General features: G+C 37.5%; 1 protein-coding gene across 2 annotated transcripts in view; it reads left to right on the top strand.

The window, feature by feature from the left end:
• Window positions 1-9600: 9600 nt before the first annotated feature.
• The window catches only part of LOC105493520 (usherin), a 789359-nt gene continuing 776486 nt past the window's right edge, over window positions 9601-22473 (top strand). Inside the window, exons 1-3 of one of the 2 annotated variants that reach the window (XM_011761218.2) lie at window positions 9601-9837; window positions 10471-11156; window positions 14320-14485. In XM_011761218.2, the coding sequence (XP_011759520.2) occupies window positions 10675-11156; window positions 14320-14485 (648 nt within the window). In that variant the 5' untranslated portion in view covers window positions 9601-9837; window positions 10471-10674. Of the gene's footprint in view, window positions 9838-10470; window positions 11157-14319; window positions 14486-22473 lie in introns of those variants that run through there. The other variant, XM_024796490.2, reaches the window with a different exon arrangement.

The raw sequence follows: 22473 nt of genomic DNA, 5'->3' as shown, positions 1-22473 counted from the left end.
CTCAGCCTCCCTAGTAGCTGGGATTACAGGTGCATGCCACCACTCCCAGATAATTTTTGTATTTTTAGTAGAGATGGGGTTTCGCCACATTGGCCAGGCTGGTCTTGAACTCCTGACCTCAGGTGATCTGCCTGCCTTGGCCTTCCAAAGTGCTGGGATTCCAGGTGTGAGCCAGCACGCCCAGTTAAATGACATAGTATTTCTAACATGATACCTGACACATACTAGGTACTCAATTAATATTATTATTAGCATTGTTACTGTTTCAAAAGGATTTCTTACATACTCATGTTCTTTGATTCCTTTCTTCATGAATATTTTGGTTTTACATAGCACTTTAATATGTTTGTGGGTATGGAAGGAGGTAAAAATGCTGATCTGGTCCGCAGGGGACATGGATTTTTGTTCAAGCACTAACAGTAATTAGCCCCATCAGAGTTGAGTATCATGTCACTTCTCTCATATTTAATTTTCTTTCAGTAAAATATCTTATGTCTCACATTGTTGTAGTTATACTGATAATGATGATGTTTGCAAATGTCTTAGACACTGTACTGCCAATGCATTTTGCTCAACTTTTATTATCCTGATCACTTTTCTAATTCTTGCTTTTCTCGTCTTTGAAGGCTTTGTCTCCTGAACCAAAAAAATTATATTAATAAACCACATGAGTAAATCACATAGAAAAGAAGTTATAGAACCTTATTAAAAGAGTTTATTGATAGACCATGCTCCCTATGATTTCCTTTCAACTAAAACAAAAAAAGCTCTCAAACACTCGATGTTGCTTTTTCTACCAAACAAAACTATTTTTGTTCCCACCATCATGACTTTTATGTCTTCCATTTCACTCCAAATGTCGCACATATTTTCCACTCCACGGGACGGTGTTAAGTGTTATTCAAATGGATTGAGTTTCTAAGACCCAACATACCACCCTTCCTGCTTACTTTACTGTCCCCTGAATCTTGATGTTTTTGTCACATTTCCTCCCTCAATATATTGTCACCTTCTGAAAAACATTTTTTAAAACCACACACTCATGGGCTTCAGGCAATCCAGCGCCTTCACACTTCGTGAAAGGGGGACCATGTCATTGCTAGGAGCATAGCTCTTTGTAGAAACTTGACCCTTAATTACTGCTGATTGCCTGTTTGGCTTGAGCTCAGTTCTGTGCTCTGCTTGCCTGCTGTCCCCCTCCACATTGTGTCATTTTCATTTTCAGATCCACACCCACCGCTTTGTCCTGCTCGCCAGCCATTAACTTGCCTGCCGCTACCTGTCCCATACTGCTTCGCAGCTGTTATCTCACTGCCAGGCTCAGACCTCGAAAGCCACTCTTGAATTCACCTGCCAGACTCAGTCTGGGTCCTTGCCCAGGCTGAGGAGAATGAATGGACAGGAATTAGATGGCCTGCCACATGCTATCAAAGGTATCAAGTTCTCCCCTTGTCCCAGGCTAACCTGAAATATCAACATGAAGCTTTTATGCCTCAAACAAATACAACCTTGGAGTACCGGAGAGTTTGCATAATTTAAGAAGTATAAAAACATGTGTTGAAAAATTTTGACCAAGCCAATAGAATATGAATTACTAGGACCCAGGTATTGAATAAAAAACTGAAGCTCCTCCAAATTACTTATAATGCACTTATTAATGCTCTGGAAATTTTCAGAAAAATCTGGAGATCCGGTAAGTTCTAAGTTTGAGAGCTGAATTCTGTTACTCTACATATTTCTATAGAAAAAGTCCCACAAATGTAGTACAATCTTGTTCCAAACTCAGTTCATGTGACATGAAATTCTCATTGTTTTATCTTCTGTCTACAAAAATCCTCAGGTTTCAAGGCATAGTTCAACACCTTATCATGTCCGCAAAACCTCTGATCAGTTCAGCCTCAGTGTAGGGGCCTAAATGTGTACTAGGCTTAATCTAGATAATCTGGACTTTTCCCCAGGCTTTTCCACTTGTCAATGAAGTGACTTTAACTAGGCCACTTAACCCCCGGTTCTCATTTTCTTCCTGTGTACACTGGGAGTGATATAGGCTCTGTCCAATTTGTAGTGTTGTTATAAAGATCAAACAAGGTAATCTATAAAAGTGTTTGGTATACTGTGATGATAGAGAAATGTAGGGTAGTCTATCCTCCAAATGTCCTTATTCTCTCTATTATCTTTCATGTACAATTATAGAAAATGTGGTAACTCTAAATTGGAAAAAAATAATACCCAAAGAGAGCTACAGCAAGAACCTGGTCATTGTTCTACATTCTTCACATTTTTTGTGTGTTTTTTAAATATTTTCTTTCACATATAGATCAGGAGCAACATTCTTCACATTGAACCCCTCAACACCTCTAGGAAGTGGGTAATAGTATTCCCACTTTACAAATAAAGAAATCAAGGCCAAAAGAGCTTAACTTACCTGCCCAAGAACACACAGCTAATAGTTGGTGGAGCCAAGATTCTAACCCAGGCTGCAGTTTGCATTCTTTTTTTTTTTTCTCTTTCTTTTTCTTTTTGAGACAGAGTCTTACTCTGTCTCCCAGGCTGGAGTGCAGTGGCACGATCTTGGCTCACCACAACCTCCACCTCCTGGGCTCAAGTGATTCTCCTGCCTCAACCTCCTGAATAGCTGGGATTACAGGCATGCACCACCACACCTGACTAATTTTTGTGTTTTTTTTTTTTAGTAGAGACGGGGTTTTGCCAGGCTGGTCTCAATCTCCTGACCTCAAGTGATCCTCCTGTCTTGACCTCCCAAAGTTCTGGGATTACAAGAGTGAGCCACTGCATCCAGGCCGGTTTGCATTCTTAACCACTACATGTTCTTACCTCTCATAATTCTTTTGGTGATGGAAGGTATATGGCCCATTAAATTTTTTTTTTTTTTTGAAATCTCCCTTAAACATACTATGTCCCTCATTGTCTTCTCTGATCTTGTGGGAGATAAGGCAGAGCAACAACAGCAAGACATGGTACTTTGCTAGTCTTTTCAGTGACTGCCTCTTCAGGTTGTAAAACATTCCTTCACTGTGGCCTCCCTAGCCCTCAATGGTCCAGAGGGCAAGTTTCTGGCTACCCCATCAGTTAGTGCTGTGCCATGTGGCTTATCTCCTTATGTCTTGTTTTATTTTTGTCTGTGACAGGTTCTGAAATTTACAAAGTTCTCTAGGAGGCAAATACTCTCTTATCTGGATTCTAGACCTGGCTTTGGGGATCAACCAATATCAAGAAATCAACTTCCACTGAGCCCCTGGGTGAATCTGTAACCTCCAAGGAGGGAGGCTTCCCTTATGTGGGATACTGGGAGATTTCCTAGAATCATGATGCAGCTTCTGCCTGAGACTTATATGAATGAGTGTGGATGGTATAAAGGGGAACTTCCTACTTCTCTACTAGATGGGGTGTTTGACTGACAGTTTCACACATAATCCCCCTGCCAATGTTTCTGATTGTTTTCTTTGACTTGACTTTGCATAACCTCTGCTGCTTGAGTTCCAGCCATGCCCATACCTGTCATCTTTTTCCCACGGGCCTTTGTTTGGGAGGTTCCTCTATCTCTTGGAGAGTTTTGCTTGATAGAATGATATGCTAGTACTTGGTAAAATGAATTATCTCTATATGTAAGACCCATCTGAGAAGATTGTGGTTAGTTTTGTTTTAAAAATATATTTATTCTCCAACCATGTCCAACATGTCTAAAGAAATTCTAGCCACTTGTGGGCCAAATCGCTACTGCTTCCTCAGCTATAACTGAGAAATTAAAGATAGAATCACTCCCTTTCAGGCACCACAAGTAGCTGCTTCTAATCTGCGAGGTCAGGCCTATCAGCCGACTGAAGGAAGTATGTTTTTATGGATGCAGATTAGGTAATGCTTAGTGTCCACTGAGTGTATCAAACCTTGCTCCCAAGTCCAGTGGACAGGAGTGTCAGTGATTTTCTTAGTGCAGGTAGAGCAAGATGGTGTAATGTAGCAGGCCCTGTGCATCACATAAGGAGAGTCTATATTGTCATTACAGTCTTAACATCTCAGTGGTTGAAAACCATATGGGTTCACTGGCTCTTCAATTTTTACCTACCAATGGCATGTCACATTTGCTTGCATACCATTTCTTAAATTTTACCTTGTAGGTATTACCAAGCTTAGCAAGAATTCAGAAACAGCGTAATGATGTGTGCATTATTGCTGCTCATCAAGAAAAAATTGATTTAATTTTCTGTCTGAAATCTAAGCACTGCAATGAAATGTATTGGTTCAAACAAATCACAGAAGAAAATAGAAATTTCTGAAAATAGACTGGCTAAATTTTTCAGAATATTGAATCTGTTTTGTGTTGTATACATGCATTTCATGTGTATAGAAAAAGTCACAATTCTAACAGAAGAGGCATAATGGATAGATGATAGTGGGAGGTGGGTGAAGCCTTCAATTTTGTCTCTCCGTGTTGCTTGAAAGAAATCTTTTTCTACAGTAGTCATATATTACTTGTGTAATTTTAAAAGACAAAGAAAATGTATGGGGTGAAGGAAGGAATAAACTGATTTTTCTTACCTCATTAAATATGCCTTGACATATATTTAAAGCACACCAGTCGGAATGGGTACCCCTTAGCCTACCTATCTCAGATTCTGAGAGGTGTTACCTCACCTTCCTCCTCTGTTTAGGATCAATCTGCTGATGCTCGCAGTCATATTCCTTTCTGTACTGTTTTCAGTAACAGCTCAGTAATTTACCTCTATTCTCCCCTTCCCTATCCCCATTGCCTCTCTCTCCTTCCTTATGGGATATTAATTTCCTAATTTCAAAATTGCCAACTATGCCTTTGCCTTTCCCACTATTCCTATTTTATTTAGTGAAAGAGAAAACATAGTAAATGCACACTGGTACTTGTAGCTTCACCTTGGTAATGGCATATGTCACTTCTCACATTTCATTAGATAAAGCAAGTCATATAGACACTTTGACAATGGGTAAAATGGTATGTGCCTTCAAAAAAAGTATATATATGTGTGTGTGTGTGTGTGCGTGTGTGCGCGCGTGTGTGTGTATACACAGTAAAAAAATGATGGACAGCATTTGTCATGTGTACATCTTCTCCTCCAGACACCTAGGTCAAATATTTATCTTTAGACTATGTTATTTAAAGTGATATACACATTTGATGATCTCATGTCCAGTACTTTTCCTTTAGTATTTATTTTCCTTATTTTAATTCACTGGCAACCAAAATGTTAAATAGAGGCAGTGGTAGTGGTGGCTTTGTTCCACTCCTGATTTTAAAAAAAATGCTAATTATTATAAAGAAGGTTTTTATTTTTCATGATGTTAGTTGTTTTCTTGCAAATGACCTATGTTAAGTTACAGAAACTTCTTTCTGTTTTTAGTTTGTTCTGTATTTTGGCCTAAATAAATAAATCCTTTAGTCAGGATTTTGGTCCTAAATAAATCATATGAATTTTTCCCTTTAAGGTATTTTATGGTCAATTATAGCAATATATTTTCTAATTCAAATCAGTTTTGCAAATCAAACCAGACTTGGTCAGGAGACTTAATCTTTGTATACATTCATTGATTCAGCTTGTCTATGTTTCATTTAGACTTTTTTTTGTATTTATGTGTACAAACGGAATTGGCCAGTAATTTTTCTTTCTCATGTATTTCCGTCTTTCCTAAATATCAAGGTTATATTAGCCTCATCAAGTAAGTTGCGAGAAAGAGAAAGCAATATAAATTAGGAAATAGTCCCTCTTATTGCTTTAACAAGAGGGTAAAAATTGGAATTACATTTTCCCAGAATGTTTGGTATAACTAATTACATCACTATCTGGACCCACTGTTTTCTTTCAGGGAAGAAATTTAACAACAGACTGCTTATTTAGTGAATAAAATAATTTGTGTTTAATATTTTAATTTTTTTTTTTTTTTTTGAGACGGAGTCTGGCTCTGTCGCCCAGGCTGGAGTGCAGTGGCCGGATCTCAGCTCACTGCAAGCCCCGCCCCCCGGGTTCATGCCATTCTCCTGCCTCAGCCTCCCGAGTAGCTGGGAGTACAGGCGCCCGCCACCTCGCCCGGCTAATTTTTTTTTTTTTTGTATTTTAGTAGAGACGGGGTTTCACCGTGTTAGCCAGGATGGTCTCGACTCGATCTCCTGACCTCGTGATCCGCCCGTCTCGGCCTCCCAAAGTGCTGGGATTACAGGCTTGAGCCACCGCGCCCGGCCAATATTTTCATTTTTAATGATAATTTATTTTCTTGAAGTATAATTGGCATGAAGTGTATACATCTTAAGTGTGTAACTTGAGGAATTCCTTTCAAATGTGTCCACCTGTGTAAATGCAACCCATATTCAGATACAGAATACTATTCCCAGCGCTCCTGCGAGCTTCCTTGAACTCATTTCCATTTGATCCTCTGCCCTAAAGAAGATATTATTCTGACTTCTGTCACCAAAGATTAACTTTGTCTATGTTTGAACTTCATATAAATGGAATCAAACAGCATGTTCTTGATGCATCTGGCTTCTTTCACTCACACCGTGTCTGTGAGATTTATCCATGTTGTTGCTTGTAACAGTAGCTCATTTTTCTTTCATTGTGTTATGTTATTTAAATGTATGATTATACCATAATTTATTCGTGCATTCTGTAGTTGATTGATTGATGTTTGGGTTATTTCCAACTCTTTCTTCTTAGAATCAGCTTAGGTTGGAAATTGTTTTAGGAATTTGTCTAATTTGTTCAAGAATTCAAGTTAATTGTCATAAAATTATCTACAATATTTTCTAATATTTGTAATCACACTGTATCTGTAGTTTATGCCTCTATTTTTATATATAATATTACTTATACATCCACTGTTTTTTATATTGATCAGTTATGCCAGAGTTAGTCAATTTTAGTAGTAAATTCATGAGTGCCAAAATACTCAGGAATAGGTGATACCCCTTGTTTTTTCTCCATTAATAGAGCTAAGCCTCAAGCACTTGAAAAACTAAGCTGATTATAAGCTTATTATAGTAAGCTTTTCCAGACTAATGAGCAGAACTTGCTTATAGTTGTCTAAGTAAAACATCATTTTCTTGACTTTTTCAAAACAAGGAAATCCTGACACAATGTGACTTGGTGTTTTTACAACTGGAAAAAGAAGTTGCTGGTTACTCTGTGGTAGCTTGCAAAATATTCACAAATTCTTTCTGTTCCTGTTAGCTATGTTCCCTTTTGCAGTGTGACTTTACCATTCAGCCTTTGATAAGTGGAGTTTATTTCAAAACCCTTGAATCTGTGCTAGGTCACACGACTTGCTCCGGCCAATGGAACCTTAGCAAATGTGATGTAAGCAGAGGCTTGAAAATACTTTCACATTAGGGCCTCCCACCTTATGTTGCTGGAAATTTTTCTGCTGCTACCAGAATGAGCCTGGAGTAGACGCCAATGCCGGTCAAAACAACTGCTAAATGAGTGAGGACGAGTCGGACCATCCAGCCTCAGACAAGCTTATGCAGACCGGAACTACCAGATCAATCCACAGAAATGTCAAGAAAGGAAATAGCCCATGGCTACATATGTTTAACTAGATGTGCCCCCCATATACATCTACTTTCCTTTTAAGAAATCTGTACTTATTTCCCGGGCACTTATAGGGGTGATGGAACTCTTAGTGTCTAATTCATTTATCAGTGCACCCTCAGGATTGATAGTCCTGAATTGCAAAGGTTGAGGGATCTGTCAATCCACTGTTCGCCTTTGCAAATAATAGGCAGAGTTTCTTAATGTGGAGTAGAGTTGCTAATCTTAGATTATCCATTTGAGTCATGATTTCCTACTATACAAAGCAGGAGTTGTTATGGGGTAGAAGAATTTTTATCCCAGGAATGACAAAGATAGATTGAAACACTACAGTAAAAAATTAGAGTTAGACATGGACAGACAGAAGGGAACAACAGACTCTAGGGCCTACTTGAGGCTGGACGGTGGGAGGAGGGGGAGGGTTGAAAAACTACCTATCGGGTACTATGCTTGTTACCTACATGATGAAATAATCTGTACATCGACCCCCCCATGACACACAATTTACCTATGTAACAAACCTCCAAATGCACCCCTGAACCTAAAGTAAAAGTTTAGAAAAATTTAGAATTAGTTATTGGATTCACAAGATATAAAGAGAAGCCAGCCATTGAATACCTTGTTTGAAAATAGGTTGACCTCATGTTGTGTAGCAGGTCTAAATAATCCATTTGTCTAATTCACTGTGCTCTTTATACCTATTTTCAAAGATAGTTTCCCAAGTTCTGAGAAGCCCTTACAAATTAGCTGACTTTATACTAAGATTTGGGTTTAAAAAAATTTTTTTTAGACACAGGGTTTCACTCTGTCATCCAGGTTAAAGTGTAGTGGTGTGATAATAGTTTACTGCAGCCTCGAACTCCTGGGCTCAACAACCCTCCCTCAGCATCCCATGTAGCTGGGACTGCAAGTGTGTGCCACCATGCCTGGCTTAATTTTTTTTTTAAATTTCTTTTGTAGACATGGGATTTCACTATGTTGCACAGCATGGTCTTGAACTCCTGGCTTCAAGCAACCCTCCCGCCTTGGCCTCCCAAATCCCTAGGAGGCACAAGTGTGAGCCATTGTGCTCTGCCCTAAAATTGGTTTTAAATAAAAATTTTTCCAGTAAGAATGTAATAGCGCATTTTGACAAAAGGTAAGAAAGGTTTCTTCTGGAAGCAACTAATGCTAATTGATAAAATTGCTATATAAATGGATTGTGGTTTCCAGCTCTCTTCTGGGAGAGAAATAAAAGGGAATCTGAGAAAGAACAATGTTGGCTTGTCTCTGGCTGCTTTACTAAAAAGAAACACCATAAAACATTTCTAAACATTACTATAAATAAGATAACTTATAGAGAACGAAATCACAGTTGACCAGTTATTTCCCAAACAAATTTTTCATTTTTACAATACTAAGGGAAAGCTATAAGTATTAGCTGGTTTAGAATATTTCTCACCTAGGATGAGATGTCCCAGATGGCAGAGAAGAGAGTTTTGGATGTAATTGAAACTCTATAGAATTGACGGCAAATGTGTACATACACACACACACACATGTTCCTATCCAATTAAGGAGCCAAAAAGTCAGCAATTCCATTGCTTGTTTAGTTTAATTGAAGTCACTGATTTTCCAAACCCAACATTTAGAGATCACATCAGATGCTACTCGTAATCTAAAGAAACGTGTATTATGGAGAGGGTATCCTGGGTGAAAGATACACCAACAACTGAATAGTCAACAGAAACTTCTATCGATGGGCCAAGCTTTGGGAGCATCAATACATAAAAGTTTAGAATTCCATTTTGTATCCTCTTCTCCCCCAAAAAGAAAGAACACTGGAAATTATTCCTTATGTGGTGTTTAATAGTGGTAGATCATTTTGATTAAGGAATTAAATGGATTAAGGTGCATGAGAGCAGGAAAGAGGAGGGGCAAGAGGGGGGATTATAGGATAAGGTGTACTGCTACTTTAAAATTATGTATGCATGGTCCCATCCAGGTCCCTCCCACTGCTTGAGGTACCAGCGGAAAGGTTGGGCAGCTCAGTTCCAAGAGGGCCACCAAGCAGACTACGCTCTGAGTTTCAGGTAACCAAGTGTTTGCTGTGCAGAATACTTTACCTGGGCACCCAAGTCTTCCTTCCAGCATTCCTGCTGCTACAGCCTATTTGCTAAGAGTAACCAGGGGTTACAGCAGCGTTGCCAGGCAACAAGGGACAGCGGTCCTGTTGAAGAGCCATTTGTCACACTGAGGGGACTGGTTGAAATGCAATAAAGAAATGGTAACTCAGCTTATTTATCAATACAATTACTTGCACAATATTAGGGATCCATATGTAACCTACAAATTCATAGTCATATGAGGAAACACAAACATTTTGCTAAATATTTAAATAGGACAGACAGATGGTGTTGGGTTTCTAATCAGCTTTACTCTGAGCTTAAAGTTGCTGTACATGCTGGGATAAGGGGAAAGGCCCAAAGTGCTTTGCTAGCTTTATTTTGAGTATCTGCAAGTTAGCTCTGGGTTACAATGTACAGTGCATGTGTAAAGAAAATCTACAAGATTCTTTTCCTTGTTAAGTAGAGCTGGTAATGCTATTGCTAATTCCCTGGGGTGAAGTAACAACATAAACTTACCGTATGTGTAATACATTATTTATAGTTATATATATGTAACTGGTTATACATATTACTGGTTGTCCTGTGGACTTATAAAGTGCTTGATTTGCCCATTACAATCAAGAGATTTACCAAAAGAATGAGTATTTTACTCTGAGCACTGTGCTTCAAAATGTTTTTTGAGAAGTTCAGTAGTGTTGCTTCTAGGAGCTCAAAGTCCTCATGCCTGGGATGAGCTTCAGTTTTAAAGATGCAGCAGCTTTCCCTTGATGATCTGTGTTTTTGATTCCCAGATACCAGCTGCTACTCATGTCTTTGCCATTGCTAAGAACATCGTTGGTATTACCTTACTCTGAAAACGTGTCTGCAGTTTCCAGAAAATGGAGCATCGCAACATCACTTAAAGTACCCTGCTTTAAAGTACTGCTGGCAAGTGGCGTGGGCCTGATTATTTCTTTAGGAATGCTTTATCAGGAGGAGAATGCTTTTCTGTAAACATGAATTGCCCGGTTCTTTCATTGGGCTCTGGCTTCTTGTTTCAGGTCGTTGACATGTTGATCTTTGCCTATTTTGCTTCGATATCCTTGGCTGACTCACGAGGTCTTTTCCCAAGACTGGAGAACGTGGGAGCTTTCAAGAATGTTTCCATCGTGCCAACGCAAGCAGTATGTGGACTCCCAGACAGAAGCACTTTTTGTCATAGCTCTGCTGCTGCTGAAAGTATTCAGTTCTGTTCCCAGCGGTTTTGTATTCAGGATTGCCCATACAGATCTTCACACCCTACCTACACTGCCCTTTTCTCAGCAGGCCTCAGCTGCATCACACCGGACAAGAATGATCTGCATCCCAACTCCCATAGCAATTCTACAAGTTTTGTTTTTGGAAATCACAAGAACTGCTTTTCTTCTCCTCCTTCTCCAAGGCTGATGGCATCATTTACTTTAGCTGTATGGTTGAAACCTGAGCAACAAGGTGTAATGTAAGTAGTAGTGTGGATATAAGCTTTCCTAGGTTCCAAAAGCCAGTAGTAGTGAAGATCATTGCAGTCTGAATTCCAAACCAGAAGTGAAGGCTAACAATATAGAATTCATGCTATTGAAGATTAACTCTTCTAGTTGTTTCCCCATTTAATTTTTTTTCTCTTCTATGGTTGAAGTAGACCATGACAAAAAAAAATGTGTTAAAATAGTTTATTGCAGGCAAATGTGTTTGTGCAGGAATCATTTATTTTCTATAGCTTAGCTTGACCTTTGGTCTTAGCCTCCAAAGCCTAAACCAGACTCAGAGTGAGTTTTAAGGCCTGGAAACTCACAATGCAAATAATTAATATTTTCAAAATCTTGATCTGGGTTTATATAAATAACATTTCCTTACTAGGGTATAACATTTTCATTGGCCATATAGTTCTCTCAGGCCTCGGGACTGTTTTCTTCATCCTCGTTTCCCTAAGAAGAGCTGTCTTGTTTGACTCATGGAAGATGTTCAGTAATATAAATTGAATATATTAAAAAAAGCCCATCTCTAAAAAAATACAGCTTTTAGTTATTTATCTTGTGGTGTTTTCATTTTCTAATTAGTTAAGAAATATGTAGGTAATGTGAGAGATTCTCAAAAGCTTTCATGCTGTTCATCCCAGAGAAATGCCTTCAATGAGTCTGGGTCTTATTACTGCCATTTTTGTTATTTAATAACCAGTTTTCATTCTGTAATCTGTTCTCAAGCTGATATCTAACGAGTTTCTCCTAAATATTTATTGCCAACTTGAAGATTTTAATATATAGGATCATTTTGAGGAATTTTTGCTTATCTTTTGTCTTCCTAGAGGGCTTTTGGCCCTTTCTCTTGACATTTTCTTTGTGTGACAGCGTTGACTGGATATCTAAAAACTTGTGAAACAAACCAGAAAAGTATTACAATCTCATAAGCAAATAGGACTTAAATATCTTTGGTGTTTAGTTTCAATTTGCCAAGTGAAAGTTGGCATGTCTTCATTTTGTTTTAAATTTGGATTAATCAGAAAATTAATCACAAACCATTCCAATTTCTATATCTCTCCTCAAAGAAAACCTTGTTTTCTTACTGTTTGAAATTCTAGTAAATTCAAGCTACTCAGTTTATATAATTAGTATCTGAAGAGTCTTAAAACATTGTCTTTCGACAAATAGGGCTAAGATAAAATATCCTTCTGAGCTTGTAGAGGCATATCTGTACCAAATTCATCTTCTATTGACATCATTTTGTATAAATAAGAGAGAGAAGTATTTACAGGGTTGGAAGAACATGGTTAATGGTTTTGAGAGTTCCTTGTATCAAGGTCGTTTCCATTTTCAAAATTAAAATACCTTTGGGAATTGGGGGAATTTCGGGGTGTTTGCACTAGATAAGTAAAACAAACAAAACATGGATTATCCAATTATTGTTTATTCAGGAGCAGAATAAATCCAGTTCCTAAATATTTTTCTACCTGCCTTCCTCTCACATTTATTATCTACCAAAGCTAGTATGTTTACAAGCAAACAAAATAGCAAGAAAGATAATCAATAACATATTAAGAAATGCATTTTCAGTAAGCTTGGGGAAATAAGTCTGCATTTGGTAAATACATTCTTGAGTAATGGTCGAATTCTCACTCGTAGATTTAAACTGAAGAAAAATGAATAGGGCAAACTCTTTTCAGGTTAAGACCTGATGGGTAGGGATAAAAACAAACTCACTTCAGTAAATTAGAAATATTCAACTACTGAAGGGTTAAATATACAATTTGCAGAATTTATATAAAACTTTTATTTCTACTTATATAAAACCTTTATTTCATGTAAATCTATTTGCCTAAATTAAAAATATACTTGCACTTATAACTTTATTCCAAATATACATACAAAATATAGTAAAATTGTGACAGTAAAAGAGGGACTATTAGTGTTCTATAATCTTATTCTTACCTCCCAACACAGGAAAAATTAGATGCAAGTGATAGATGCAAGTGAGAAGAAATTATCTGTGAAAAATGTGCCCTTTAAGGAAAGCTTTAAACCATCTTTAGCAGTAGTTCTTGATTGGCTCAATTTTATAACTTTGCCTCTCTGATACTTCCTACCAAATTTTATCACAAACTCATCATTTTTTGAGAGACTACTGTATACTAGGTGTCTGTGTGTATCCTCAGAATACTCACTATCTAGATGATCTAATGGAGGGTACAGATGGATGAGTGCTATTACCTAGGCAGCACAGTATGTTAAGGGAGCACAAAGTGATACGCCTCAACCAACCCTGAGCCAGAAGAAGGGTGCCAGGACCAAGCATAATCATTCAGATGCCAATGCTAAGTAGGAGGTAACCATGTGAAGAAAGGAATCCAAGGTCTGAAAGTTGTGTCACTCTAATAAGGATAGAGATAAGTTAAAATAATTTGATAACTTCCCTGACACAAGACCTAGAAGTTTTCTGAAAACTCTTCTACTTTTTCAAAATTGTATTTCACTGTGTTCCAGAAGGCTGAATGACCTTTCACCTCAGATATTTAACATGATCTCAGTGCCTCAGTTGGACTGTATGGTCATAGAGAGGTAGCCAGTCATCTTACAGACACTGGCTTTGGCTTTGGGCCAGTTGATGGGGTGAGTAGAGACTATAGCTGTCCATTCTTTATTTCACCATAGGAATTAAATAGAGCGATTCTGACTTCATGGCTACCAGTTTAGAGCCTTCCATAGACACTAAATTTGCTTTACGTTAAAAAAAGAAAAATTTGCACTGATGACTGACTACTCAAGCGGCCTGTAGTGTGTTGCACCACTTCCTCTAAAAGAAATAGCAGGAGAACTAATGAGCCAATAGCCTAAATGTTAGTTTTGTGGAATGATTCAACCACTTTAGTTTCCATCATGAATCTTTAATGAAGGGTGCTGAGGCTTTGGGGAATAAATTGTAAATAAGAATTCTATTTTTATTGAAATAAAGGGATTTCTTCATTGGCATAAAGCTTGCATTGAATATAATGACATTCAGGCACTTATTCATAGTATACCATTTTGAGCAAAGTTTGGAGTCATTTTAACACCACTGTAACTGCACAATACCTTAGCATGCCTTTTTGGTTGGATGCTGACCTTTTCTCTCTTTTCTGGTTGCTTCCTAAGGTGTGTTATTGAAAAGACAGTAGATGGGCAGATTGTGTTCAAACTTACAATATCTGAGAAAGAGACCATGTTTTATTATCGCACAGTAAATGGTTTGCAACCTCCAATAAAAGTAATGACACTGGAGAGAATTCTTGTGAAGAAATGGATTCATCTTAGTGTGCAGGTGAGTAAAATAAAAAATACTTAACATTTGGTTAAACACAAGGATTTGTCTTCCTTTCTCTCCTTTAAATGGCATCTACTCACAAAATCTCCAGCAGTATCTTTTAGATTTCAGGTGTGTATAAATGATAACTAAAGAAGAAAAATATTTAAATGACCTAATGACGTATCTCTTGATATATTAGCATTTCCTCCCCCTAAATTGCTGTAAAAGCTCTCACAGAAACTTAAAGACAATGCTGTCTGTAATTATAATATCCTCAGAAAATTTTTGTTTTATTGGGTTAGTATATTCTCTTTTGTTTAAAAATGTGTAAGGGCTCATTTGATGTCTGGTACTAATTTTACTTGTCATGGTTGTATTAATACCCCAGCTTGATTTTTACAGCTGTCTTTCTCAGATAGCAACTGATGATGTGAATAAAATGTGTCTGTTGCATTAAAACAGTGACCTTAGAACTAATGAACTTTACACTCGAGGCACTCAAAAGGTGTTATATTACTATTTTAGTTGTCAACCACAGTTTGTATGAGCCTTAGAAGCTGCTAAAGGCTGAGAGAGCTGTGACATGTCTGGTATTTACAGTCTCCAGAAGAGAGGCACGGTTCATCCTTTTGCTTTTTCAGGGCACTGGAATGGCCCAATGCAGTTAAAGCCACACTTGCCTTTCAAACCAGGTGTATTAGTCTGTTCTTGCACTGCTATAAAAAATACCTGAGACTGGGTAATTTTTTATAAAGAAAGGAGGTTCAATTGGATCATGGTTCTGTGGGCTATACAGGAAGCATGATTCTGGCATCTGCTTAGCTTCTGGAGAGACCTTAGGAAACTTACAATCATGGCGGCAGACAAAGGCTTAGCAAGCACTTCACGTGGCCAGAATAGGAGCAAGAGAGGGTAGGGGAGGTACTACACACTTTTAAACAACCAGGTCTCGTGAGAACTCTATCAGGAGACTAGCACTAGGTGGATGGTGTTAAAGCACTGATGAGTGCTTTATGCCTCCATGTTCCAATCACCTCCCATCAGGCCCCACCACCAACGTTGCGGATTACAATTGGACATGAGGTTTGGGCAGGGACACAGAGCCAAATCATGTCACTCGGGGTGCTGGGTACCACAGTTTCCAGTGTGAGCTCTCATATGAGCATCCAATCCAGTGGCTCATGTGAACCTCACTTGAACTAGACAACACTTACACACTCATTCATTTTATAAAAATTATCTTTGATTTCTCACTTTTTTAAAATCGTGAAGCAGATAATGAGTGTGCATCCTCAGAGGGTCTTGATAATTGTTATGTGGCTTTCAGATACTAAGGTATGAGTTTAGCAAATGTGATTGGCAGGGGTCAGTGTTTTCATACACAACTAGAGTTGAAATGATATACAAAGGGGACGTCATGTCTGACATCAAGGCTTGTCCATAGGCCACGATGGTTTCAGACTCTCAATGCTTATTCTCCATGTGTTCAGTAGTTAACGGATAGGAGACCGATTTGTCCCAGTCTTGAAGTTTCCATTGTCTTGAGCTCTCCATTCTGCCCACTGACCAGTCCTATGGAATTGGGTTTTAATATTACAAAAGTAGAAATAGAAACTGTCAAAGACAATGCCATCTTTACAGAAGATGCCAAATAGATACGTTTGTTGCATATTTTTGTATCAACAATGACAAAAAAATTCTCTTTACTTGCCTTTATTTTGTGTTATCTGTGAAACTGTGCCATGTTTTGGCAGGCAGTAGTACATTAAAAGCTTTACAAAGAAAGTTTAAAATCTAAATGCAGAGAGGTAACCATGACTGAATTACTCTCTTGGGAATAAAATGCTCTTAGAGTGCCTATTGAAATCAGCATTATCATTTCAATACATGTCAAATATGAGTCATTTCCTAGTTTAGGCAAAATTTCTTCATAAATCTTTAAATCTTACCCTTCTTTCAAGAAAAGGTTAAAGTACTTATGATTTAATGAGACTGCTTTATTTCATAACTGTTTGACTATCAAGAGAAAACTTGTCCTTTTCGATTAGTACACTCTTTTATTTATTTTTTTGCATAAGTTTTAAACTCTTCTGAATTTTATATTAAAACTACAGAACTAGACAGTCACAAAATGTTAGAACCATTCAGATCTGTCATTTAATCATCTAGCACTTATTTGAGGGGTACCCAGCATTATGGGAATCTGGATATACTCAAATGAAAATTGAAGAACAATTATTTACTCTAAAATGGAGATCTATATAAGGTTCCTTTATATTGGACACTAGTCTGAATATGTTTAAGGTATTATGAAATTTATAAAAATCCATATTATAGTTTTTTGTGTTTTTTTTGAGACAGAGTTTCTCCCTTGTTGCCCAGGCTGGAGTGCAATGGCATGATCTTGGCTCATTGCAACCTCCATCTCCCGAGTTCAAGAGATTCTCCAGCCTCAGCCTCCCGAATAGCTGGGATTACAGGTGCCCACCACCACACTGGCTAATTTTTTGTATTTTTAGTAGAGAGAGGGTTTCACCATGTTGGCCAGGCTGGTCTCGAGCTCCTGACCTCAGGTGATCCACCTGCCTTGGCCTCCCAAAGTGTTGGGATTACAGGCGTGAGCCACAGTGCCCCGCCTACATTTTTAATAAGGAATGTACTAATTGCTCAAAAGTTGTTAAAAGAAGTAATGGAAGCCAGGTGTGGTGGTTCATGCCTGTAATCCCAGCATTTTAGGAGGTGGAAGTGAATGGATAGCTTGAACCAGGAGTTCGAGGCCAACCTGGGCAACGTGGCAAAACCTCGTCTCTACAAAAAAACACCCTAAAAAAATTAGCCAGGTGTGATGGTGCATGCCTGTAGACCCAGCTACTCAGGAGGCTGAGGCTAAAGTGGAAAGATCACCTAAACCCGGAAGTCAAGGCTTCAGTGACCCATGATCATGCCACTGCAATCCAGCCTGGATGAAAGAGCAAGATCCTATCTCAAAAAAAAAAATTAAAAAAAAAAAAGCGACAGGAAGGACAGGAGATTAGGAGTTGGGAAATCTGATTTAGGTTATGCTACTCTGTAGTCTTAAAAATAAAATTTATAGGAATCCATATGATAGTTGTCTAATAAAGAATGTACTAATTGCTTAAATATTGTTATAAGAAGTAATGGAAGCTGGGCACAGTGGCTCACACCTATACCCTGCCCGTCTCGACGTCTCAAACTGAGTCATTTGACTCAGTTTCCCCAGTTACATAAAAAGATTGAACTAGATGAACAAAATGGGGCCTCTTGAATTCTTCATAAAAAAGTAAGTGGAGTGTGGAGTGTAGCGCAAGTCATTAAAGTATGGCAAGCTGTTGAGCTGTGTAGGGTTATTTAGATAGTAAGTGACAGAGCCAGCCTCATTAACCAATGATCAGTCTATTCTTCTGTCTTCTCCCATGCTGTCTGGTATTTACACAAAAACGGTTTTTTTTTTGCTAGCTTTTATGGACAAAATATAGAGAAATGTAGCTTGTTACTATTCCATTGTATAACTGCAAGAACATTTGCAGAAAAAATATTTTAGTGCAAAATGTATCTTACTGTTGAATGATCATATAATGCATCTAAACTCCATTTAATTTGGGGATTAGGGACTTTTATCATGCTAGGCATAGGATAGAACAAATGATTAGTAATCTTGTTTAGTCAAGTTTCAAACTACAAACCTGCACTTTATGTATATGTGTATTTTCAGCCATCTTCCAAATGGCCACAAATTGATGAATTTATACAATGTGTGTGTTTCTGTGCATGTGTAAAACTAAAACATGCAACTCTATTCGTGGAATAGCCCAGAAACCAGAATTTTACTTCGCTGCTTATAGTGATTTTATACTGGTTTGCTTATACCTGGTGACATAAAATTAATTAGCAGATCTCACCTTATGCTTTATCTCAGATAGTTCACTTGGTAACAGCTTCCCATCAGTAAAATCAGAAAAACGTGGTTTTAAATAATTAAATCTCTGGGGGAAATGATGCCAGGACATCCAGACATACCAAAATTGGAAATTGAATTTCCTAAACAAACAAACAAACAAAATGCTCAATATTGCTATGGTAATGAATCTCACAGCTTTCATTCTACAACTAGCATTTTAAAGCCTCAACCTGTTGGAAAATGATTAGTGTTTAAATTAATATTCATTTAGGGACTTCAATCTGATAGGATTGCCAACTGAAATTTTACTTTGGGGTTTAATATATTGGCTATTTCAAATTATATCAAGCTAAAATTCATTATGCCATCTTTTATACTAAAACTAGAAAAAATCAATTCATACTTTTTGTTATCATATAGGGAACACAGATAATATTAGCAAAAATTTTAAAGCTTAGTTTTCATATTGAATCAGCACATGGTGTAGTTATAAGATTTCCTTTGATTACTCTTATAAAAGTTTTGAAATATGTAAAAAAATTTACTTTAGCATTTTGTTATGGATTGGTAAGTAAAACAATTTGGAAATAAGTCGATGTGTTTAGTGGCATTTCATTTAAAAGTAAAACTTTACGGTTTTCTTTGAAAATATATTTTGCCTTAAGCAGTTCCACACATTTTATAGCACAAATAGCATCAAAGAATCATCAGTATAGTCATCCTTCTAGTAATTATGCAGAACTGCAGTAAGACAATTACTACAATTTGAAGCTGATGAAATACTACAGCTGTGGAACCAAGAAATGATTTAGCATTGGGCTTGTTCACATCTTCTATGCTATTTTGAGGGCTCATTGATACATTGACAATTCAAGAGCCATAGATGACTCTAGCTACAATAGTGTGAAAAAGAGCAGTTCTAATATGATACAATGAAGAAAAAAATGCATGGGTAAATAAAGTTTTAGGAATCAATAGATGAAGGATAGGAGTTTCATAATCATAGTTTGTTCATGAAGTATGCTCTTTTGATTTATGTATTCAATCTAAGAAAGAAAATCTATTGATGGTTCTGGAGGAAAAGAAAATGCAATTTAACCAACATTTGTTAGAATAGATAAACCAAGTCTCTCAATTAATCTCTGAACTGTATGCCCATGTGCACTCTTTATAAAGGTGTTTCCGTGTTCCTATTGATTGAGGGAACATAAAACAACCATGTCACCTTATGGAAGCCTCCTCATTCAGTTCAGTAAGCTCTAGGGCATAGAATTCTCATAAGAATAACATCCCAGCCCCACTCCCACTCCAAGAGAATCTCAATCCATATTACTTCTTTAATATATCATTGCATTCAACTCTGACTGTATGTGTGTGTGTGTATGCATGTGTAAGTATGCATGTATGTGTGTGCTAAATGTTTCTGTGTGCAAAGCCTTCTCTTTATTTCTACCCAGCTGAGTTAACAGCTCAGGTTAGCTGAATAGTTTTGGGTTATTTAAAATAAGATCTATAGAATATAATGAAGTTTTTCAAAACAATCAGTTATAAATTATCATAGCTGCTATTAATCACTGCTTTATGTGCACTATATAAAACATGTTACATACTTGCAGTTATACAATGAAATAGTGACATACTTGTAATATGTTTCATATAGTGTTAATAATAGTTATATGCCATTGACTTATATTATCTCCATTATAGAGATTTTAAAATATTAGCCTTAGGAAATTTAAACTACCTGCCTACATTTATAGTCTCAAGTTTCTCTGACCTTAAACTAAAAATAATAGCTTGCCATGAACCTGGGTCACTGAGCAGATCTAAACAATAGTTTTTAAAATTCTCCAAACTGAAAAAAAAAATGGCACAGAAACCCAAAAGAACTGAAAACATATATTTGTAATGTAAATGTAATTTTGTATATTTATACATATTTGTACATATTTATAATATAAACATTTGTAATGCTTCAGATATTTATATGATTTATACAAATAATTAAATGTATTTTGTAACTACGCCCTTCATTGATACAAGCAGTTTAACTGTACAACAGAATGTAATTTTGTATAAAGTTCTACTCAATATTTCCATGTTTTATGGCAGTTGGGATAGACTACAATGGCTTAAAGAAAGAATATTTCCCTTAAGCCAGTCTGATCACCTGACCCATGCCATATAGAATCAACCCTTATTATGATAAAATATAAAGAAGGAAGAACTGCTACTTGATTATGGAAGAGGTAAAACCATCCAAGTAAAAAAGTAATTATTCTCTGTGCATTTTTGGCATGTGATTTTAAAATGTAATATTTAAGCAGAAGGCAAGGCTTTAATTCTTGACCTTTTAGTAAAAAATTGTGTAACCCTGGGAAAACTATGTAACTCCTCAAAATGTTAGGATACCCATTACAAATTGGAAACAAACAAACTTGACCTATTTAGCTTACACCATAAATTTGAATATGTAAAGAAAATAATGGCCGGGCGCGGTGGCTCAAGCCTGTAATCTCAGCACTTTGGGAGGCCGAGGCGGGTGGATCACGAGGTCAGGAGATCGAGACTATCCTGGCTAACACGGTGAAACCCCGTCTCTACTAAAAATACAAAAAACTAGCCAGGCGTGGTGGCGGGCGCCTGTAGTCTCAGCTACTCGGGAGGCTGAGGCGGGAGAATGGCATGAACCCGGGAGGCGGAGCTTGCAGTGAGCCGAGATCACGCCACTGCACTCCAGCCTGGGAGACACAGCGAAACTCCGTCTCAAAAAAAAAAAAAAAAAAAAAAAGAAAAGAATGTCTGCTAAAACACTTTATAGCGTGTAACTTCCTGCTATGATGGAGCTTACAGTCTGTTCAGAGCATAAGCAATCAAATAATTATACCAATAAAAGCAAAATTATAATTGTGGTAAGTGCTACATGATCATATGAAGAATGATTTGGTCAAACCACTGAAGTCAAGAAAGGCTTCCTTGAGTAAATGTTATTGAATATGTATATTAGTTTTCTAGGCCTGTACTAAAAAACTATCACAAACTGGTGGCTTAAAACAATAGTTAATTCATTATTGAAGAGTTATGGAGGCTAGAAGGCCGAAATCAAGGTGTTAGAAGGGCCATGCTCTTTCTGAAACCTCTAGAATCCTTCCCTGCCTCTTCCAGCATCTGGTGTTTGCACAGACACCTGAGTATGTGACTGTGCTACCTCCTGGGATTTGTCTGCCCACAGCAAGGTTGGGAACCCAGAAAGGGAAGCAGGAGTGCCCAGGGTAGCCACCACCTACCGCATGAGGAACAGAGCTGGCGGCAATCCTTGATGCTCCTTAGCTTGTAGCAGCCTCTGCCTCCATTATCGTATGGTCCTCTCCTCTGATCGTGTGTGCCTTCCCTTCTTATAAGGACATCAGTTGTAGTGGATTAGGGTTCTTCCTAATTCAGTAGGACTCATCTTAACTCAATGACAGTGAAAAGACACTACCCAAATAAGGTCAGAGTCACAGACACATAGGGTTAGGGCTTCAGTATGACTTTTGATGGGACACAATTCAACTGATTGTAAGATTTATTCAAAAGAATGCATAGGATCCAACTGGGCAAAGAGTGTTGATAAGAACGTTCCAGAAATGCATAGCAAATAGTGTAAATGCCCTTGTGTAAAAAGAAATATGTTACATAGACTAAAAGACCAAGGTGGTTAGAGTGTAGCTGGCAAACTGGGACACGGTGTGAAATGAGGACAGAACAGTAGGAAGAGGCTATGTGTTAAAGAGAATCATTGGATATGTTAAGATTTTTTAAATGGGACTCTATTGAAATGTTTTATGTGAAGGACAGGAGATAAGGGATGAGAGTAATGAAGGAAAACTTATGACATGCACAGATTATCTTTTCCTAAAGACTACTTGGCTGCAGTGAGGGAGAATGGTTTGCCTGAAGACAAGTGAGAAGGGTTGTTTTGGTATTTTCATGGCCCAAGTCAGACGTAAGTGTTACTTACTTAGATCGTGAAGACAATAGTGAATACGTAAATGAGTGGTCAGCTTTGAGAGAAGTTTAAGAATTAAACTAAAGGGTGTGTTGA

The sequence above is a fragment of the Macaca nemestrina genome, chromosome 1, assembly GCF_043159975.1.
Source record: "Macaca nemestrina isolate mMacNem1 chromosome 1, mMacNem.hap1, whole genome shotgun sequence".
In the NCBI taxonomy this organism is placed as follows: Eukaryota; Metazoa; Chordata; class Mammalia; order Primates; family Cercopithecidae; genus Macaca; species Macaca nemestrina.
The sequence above is the reverse complement of the archived record's forward strand: the minus strand, read 5'-3'. Positions and strand labels throughout refer to the sequence as shown.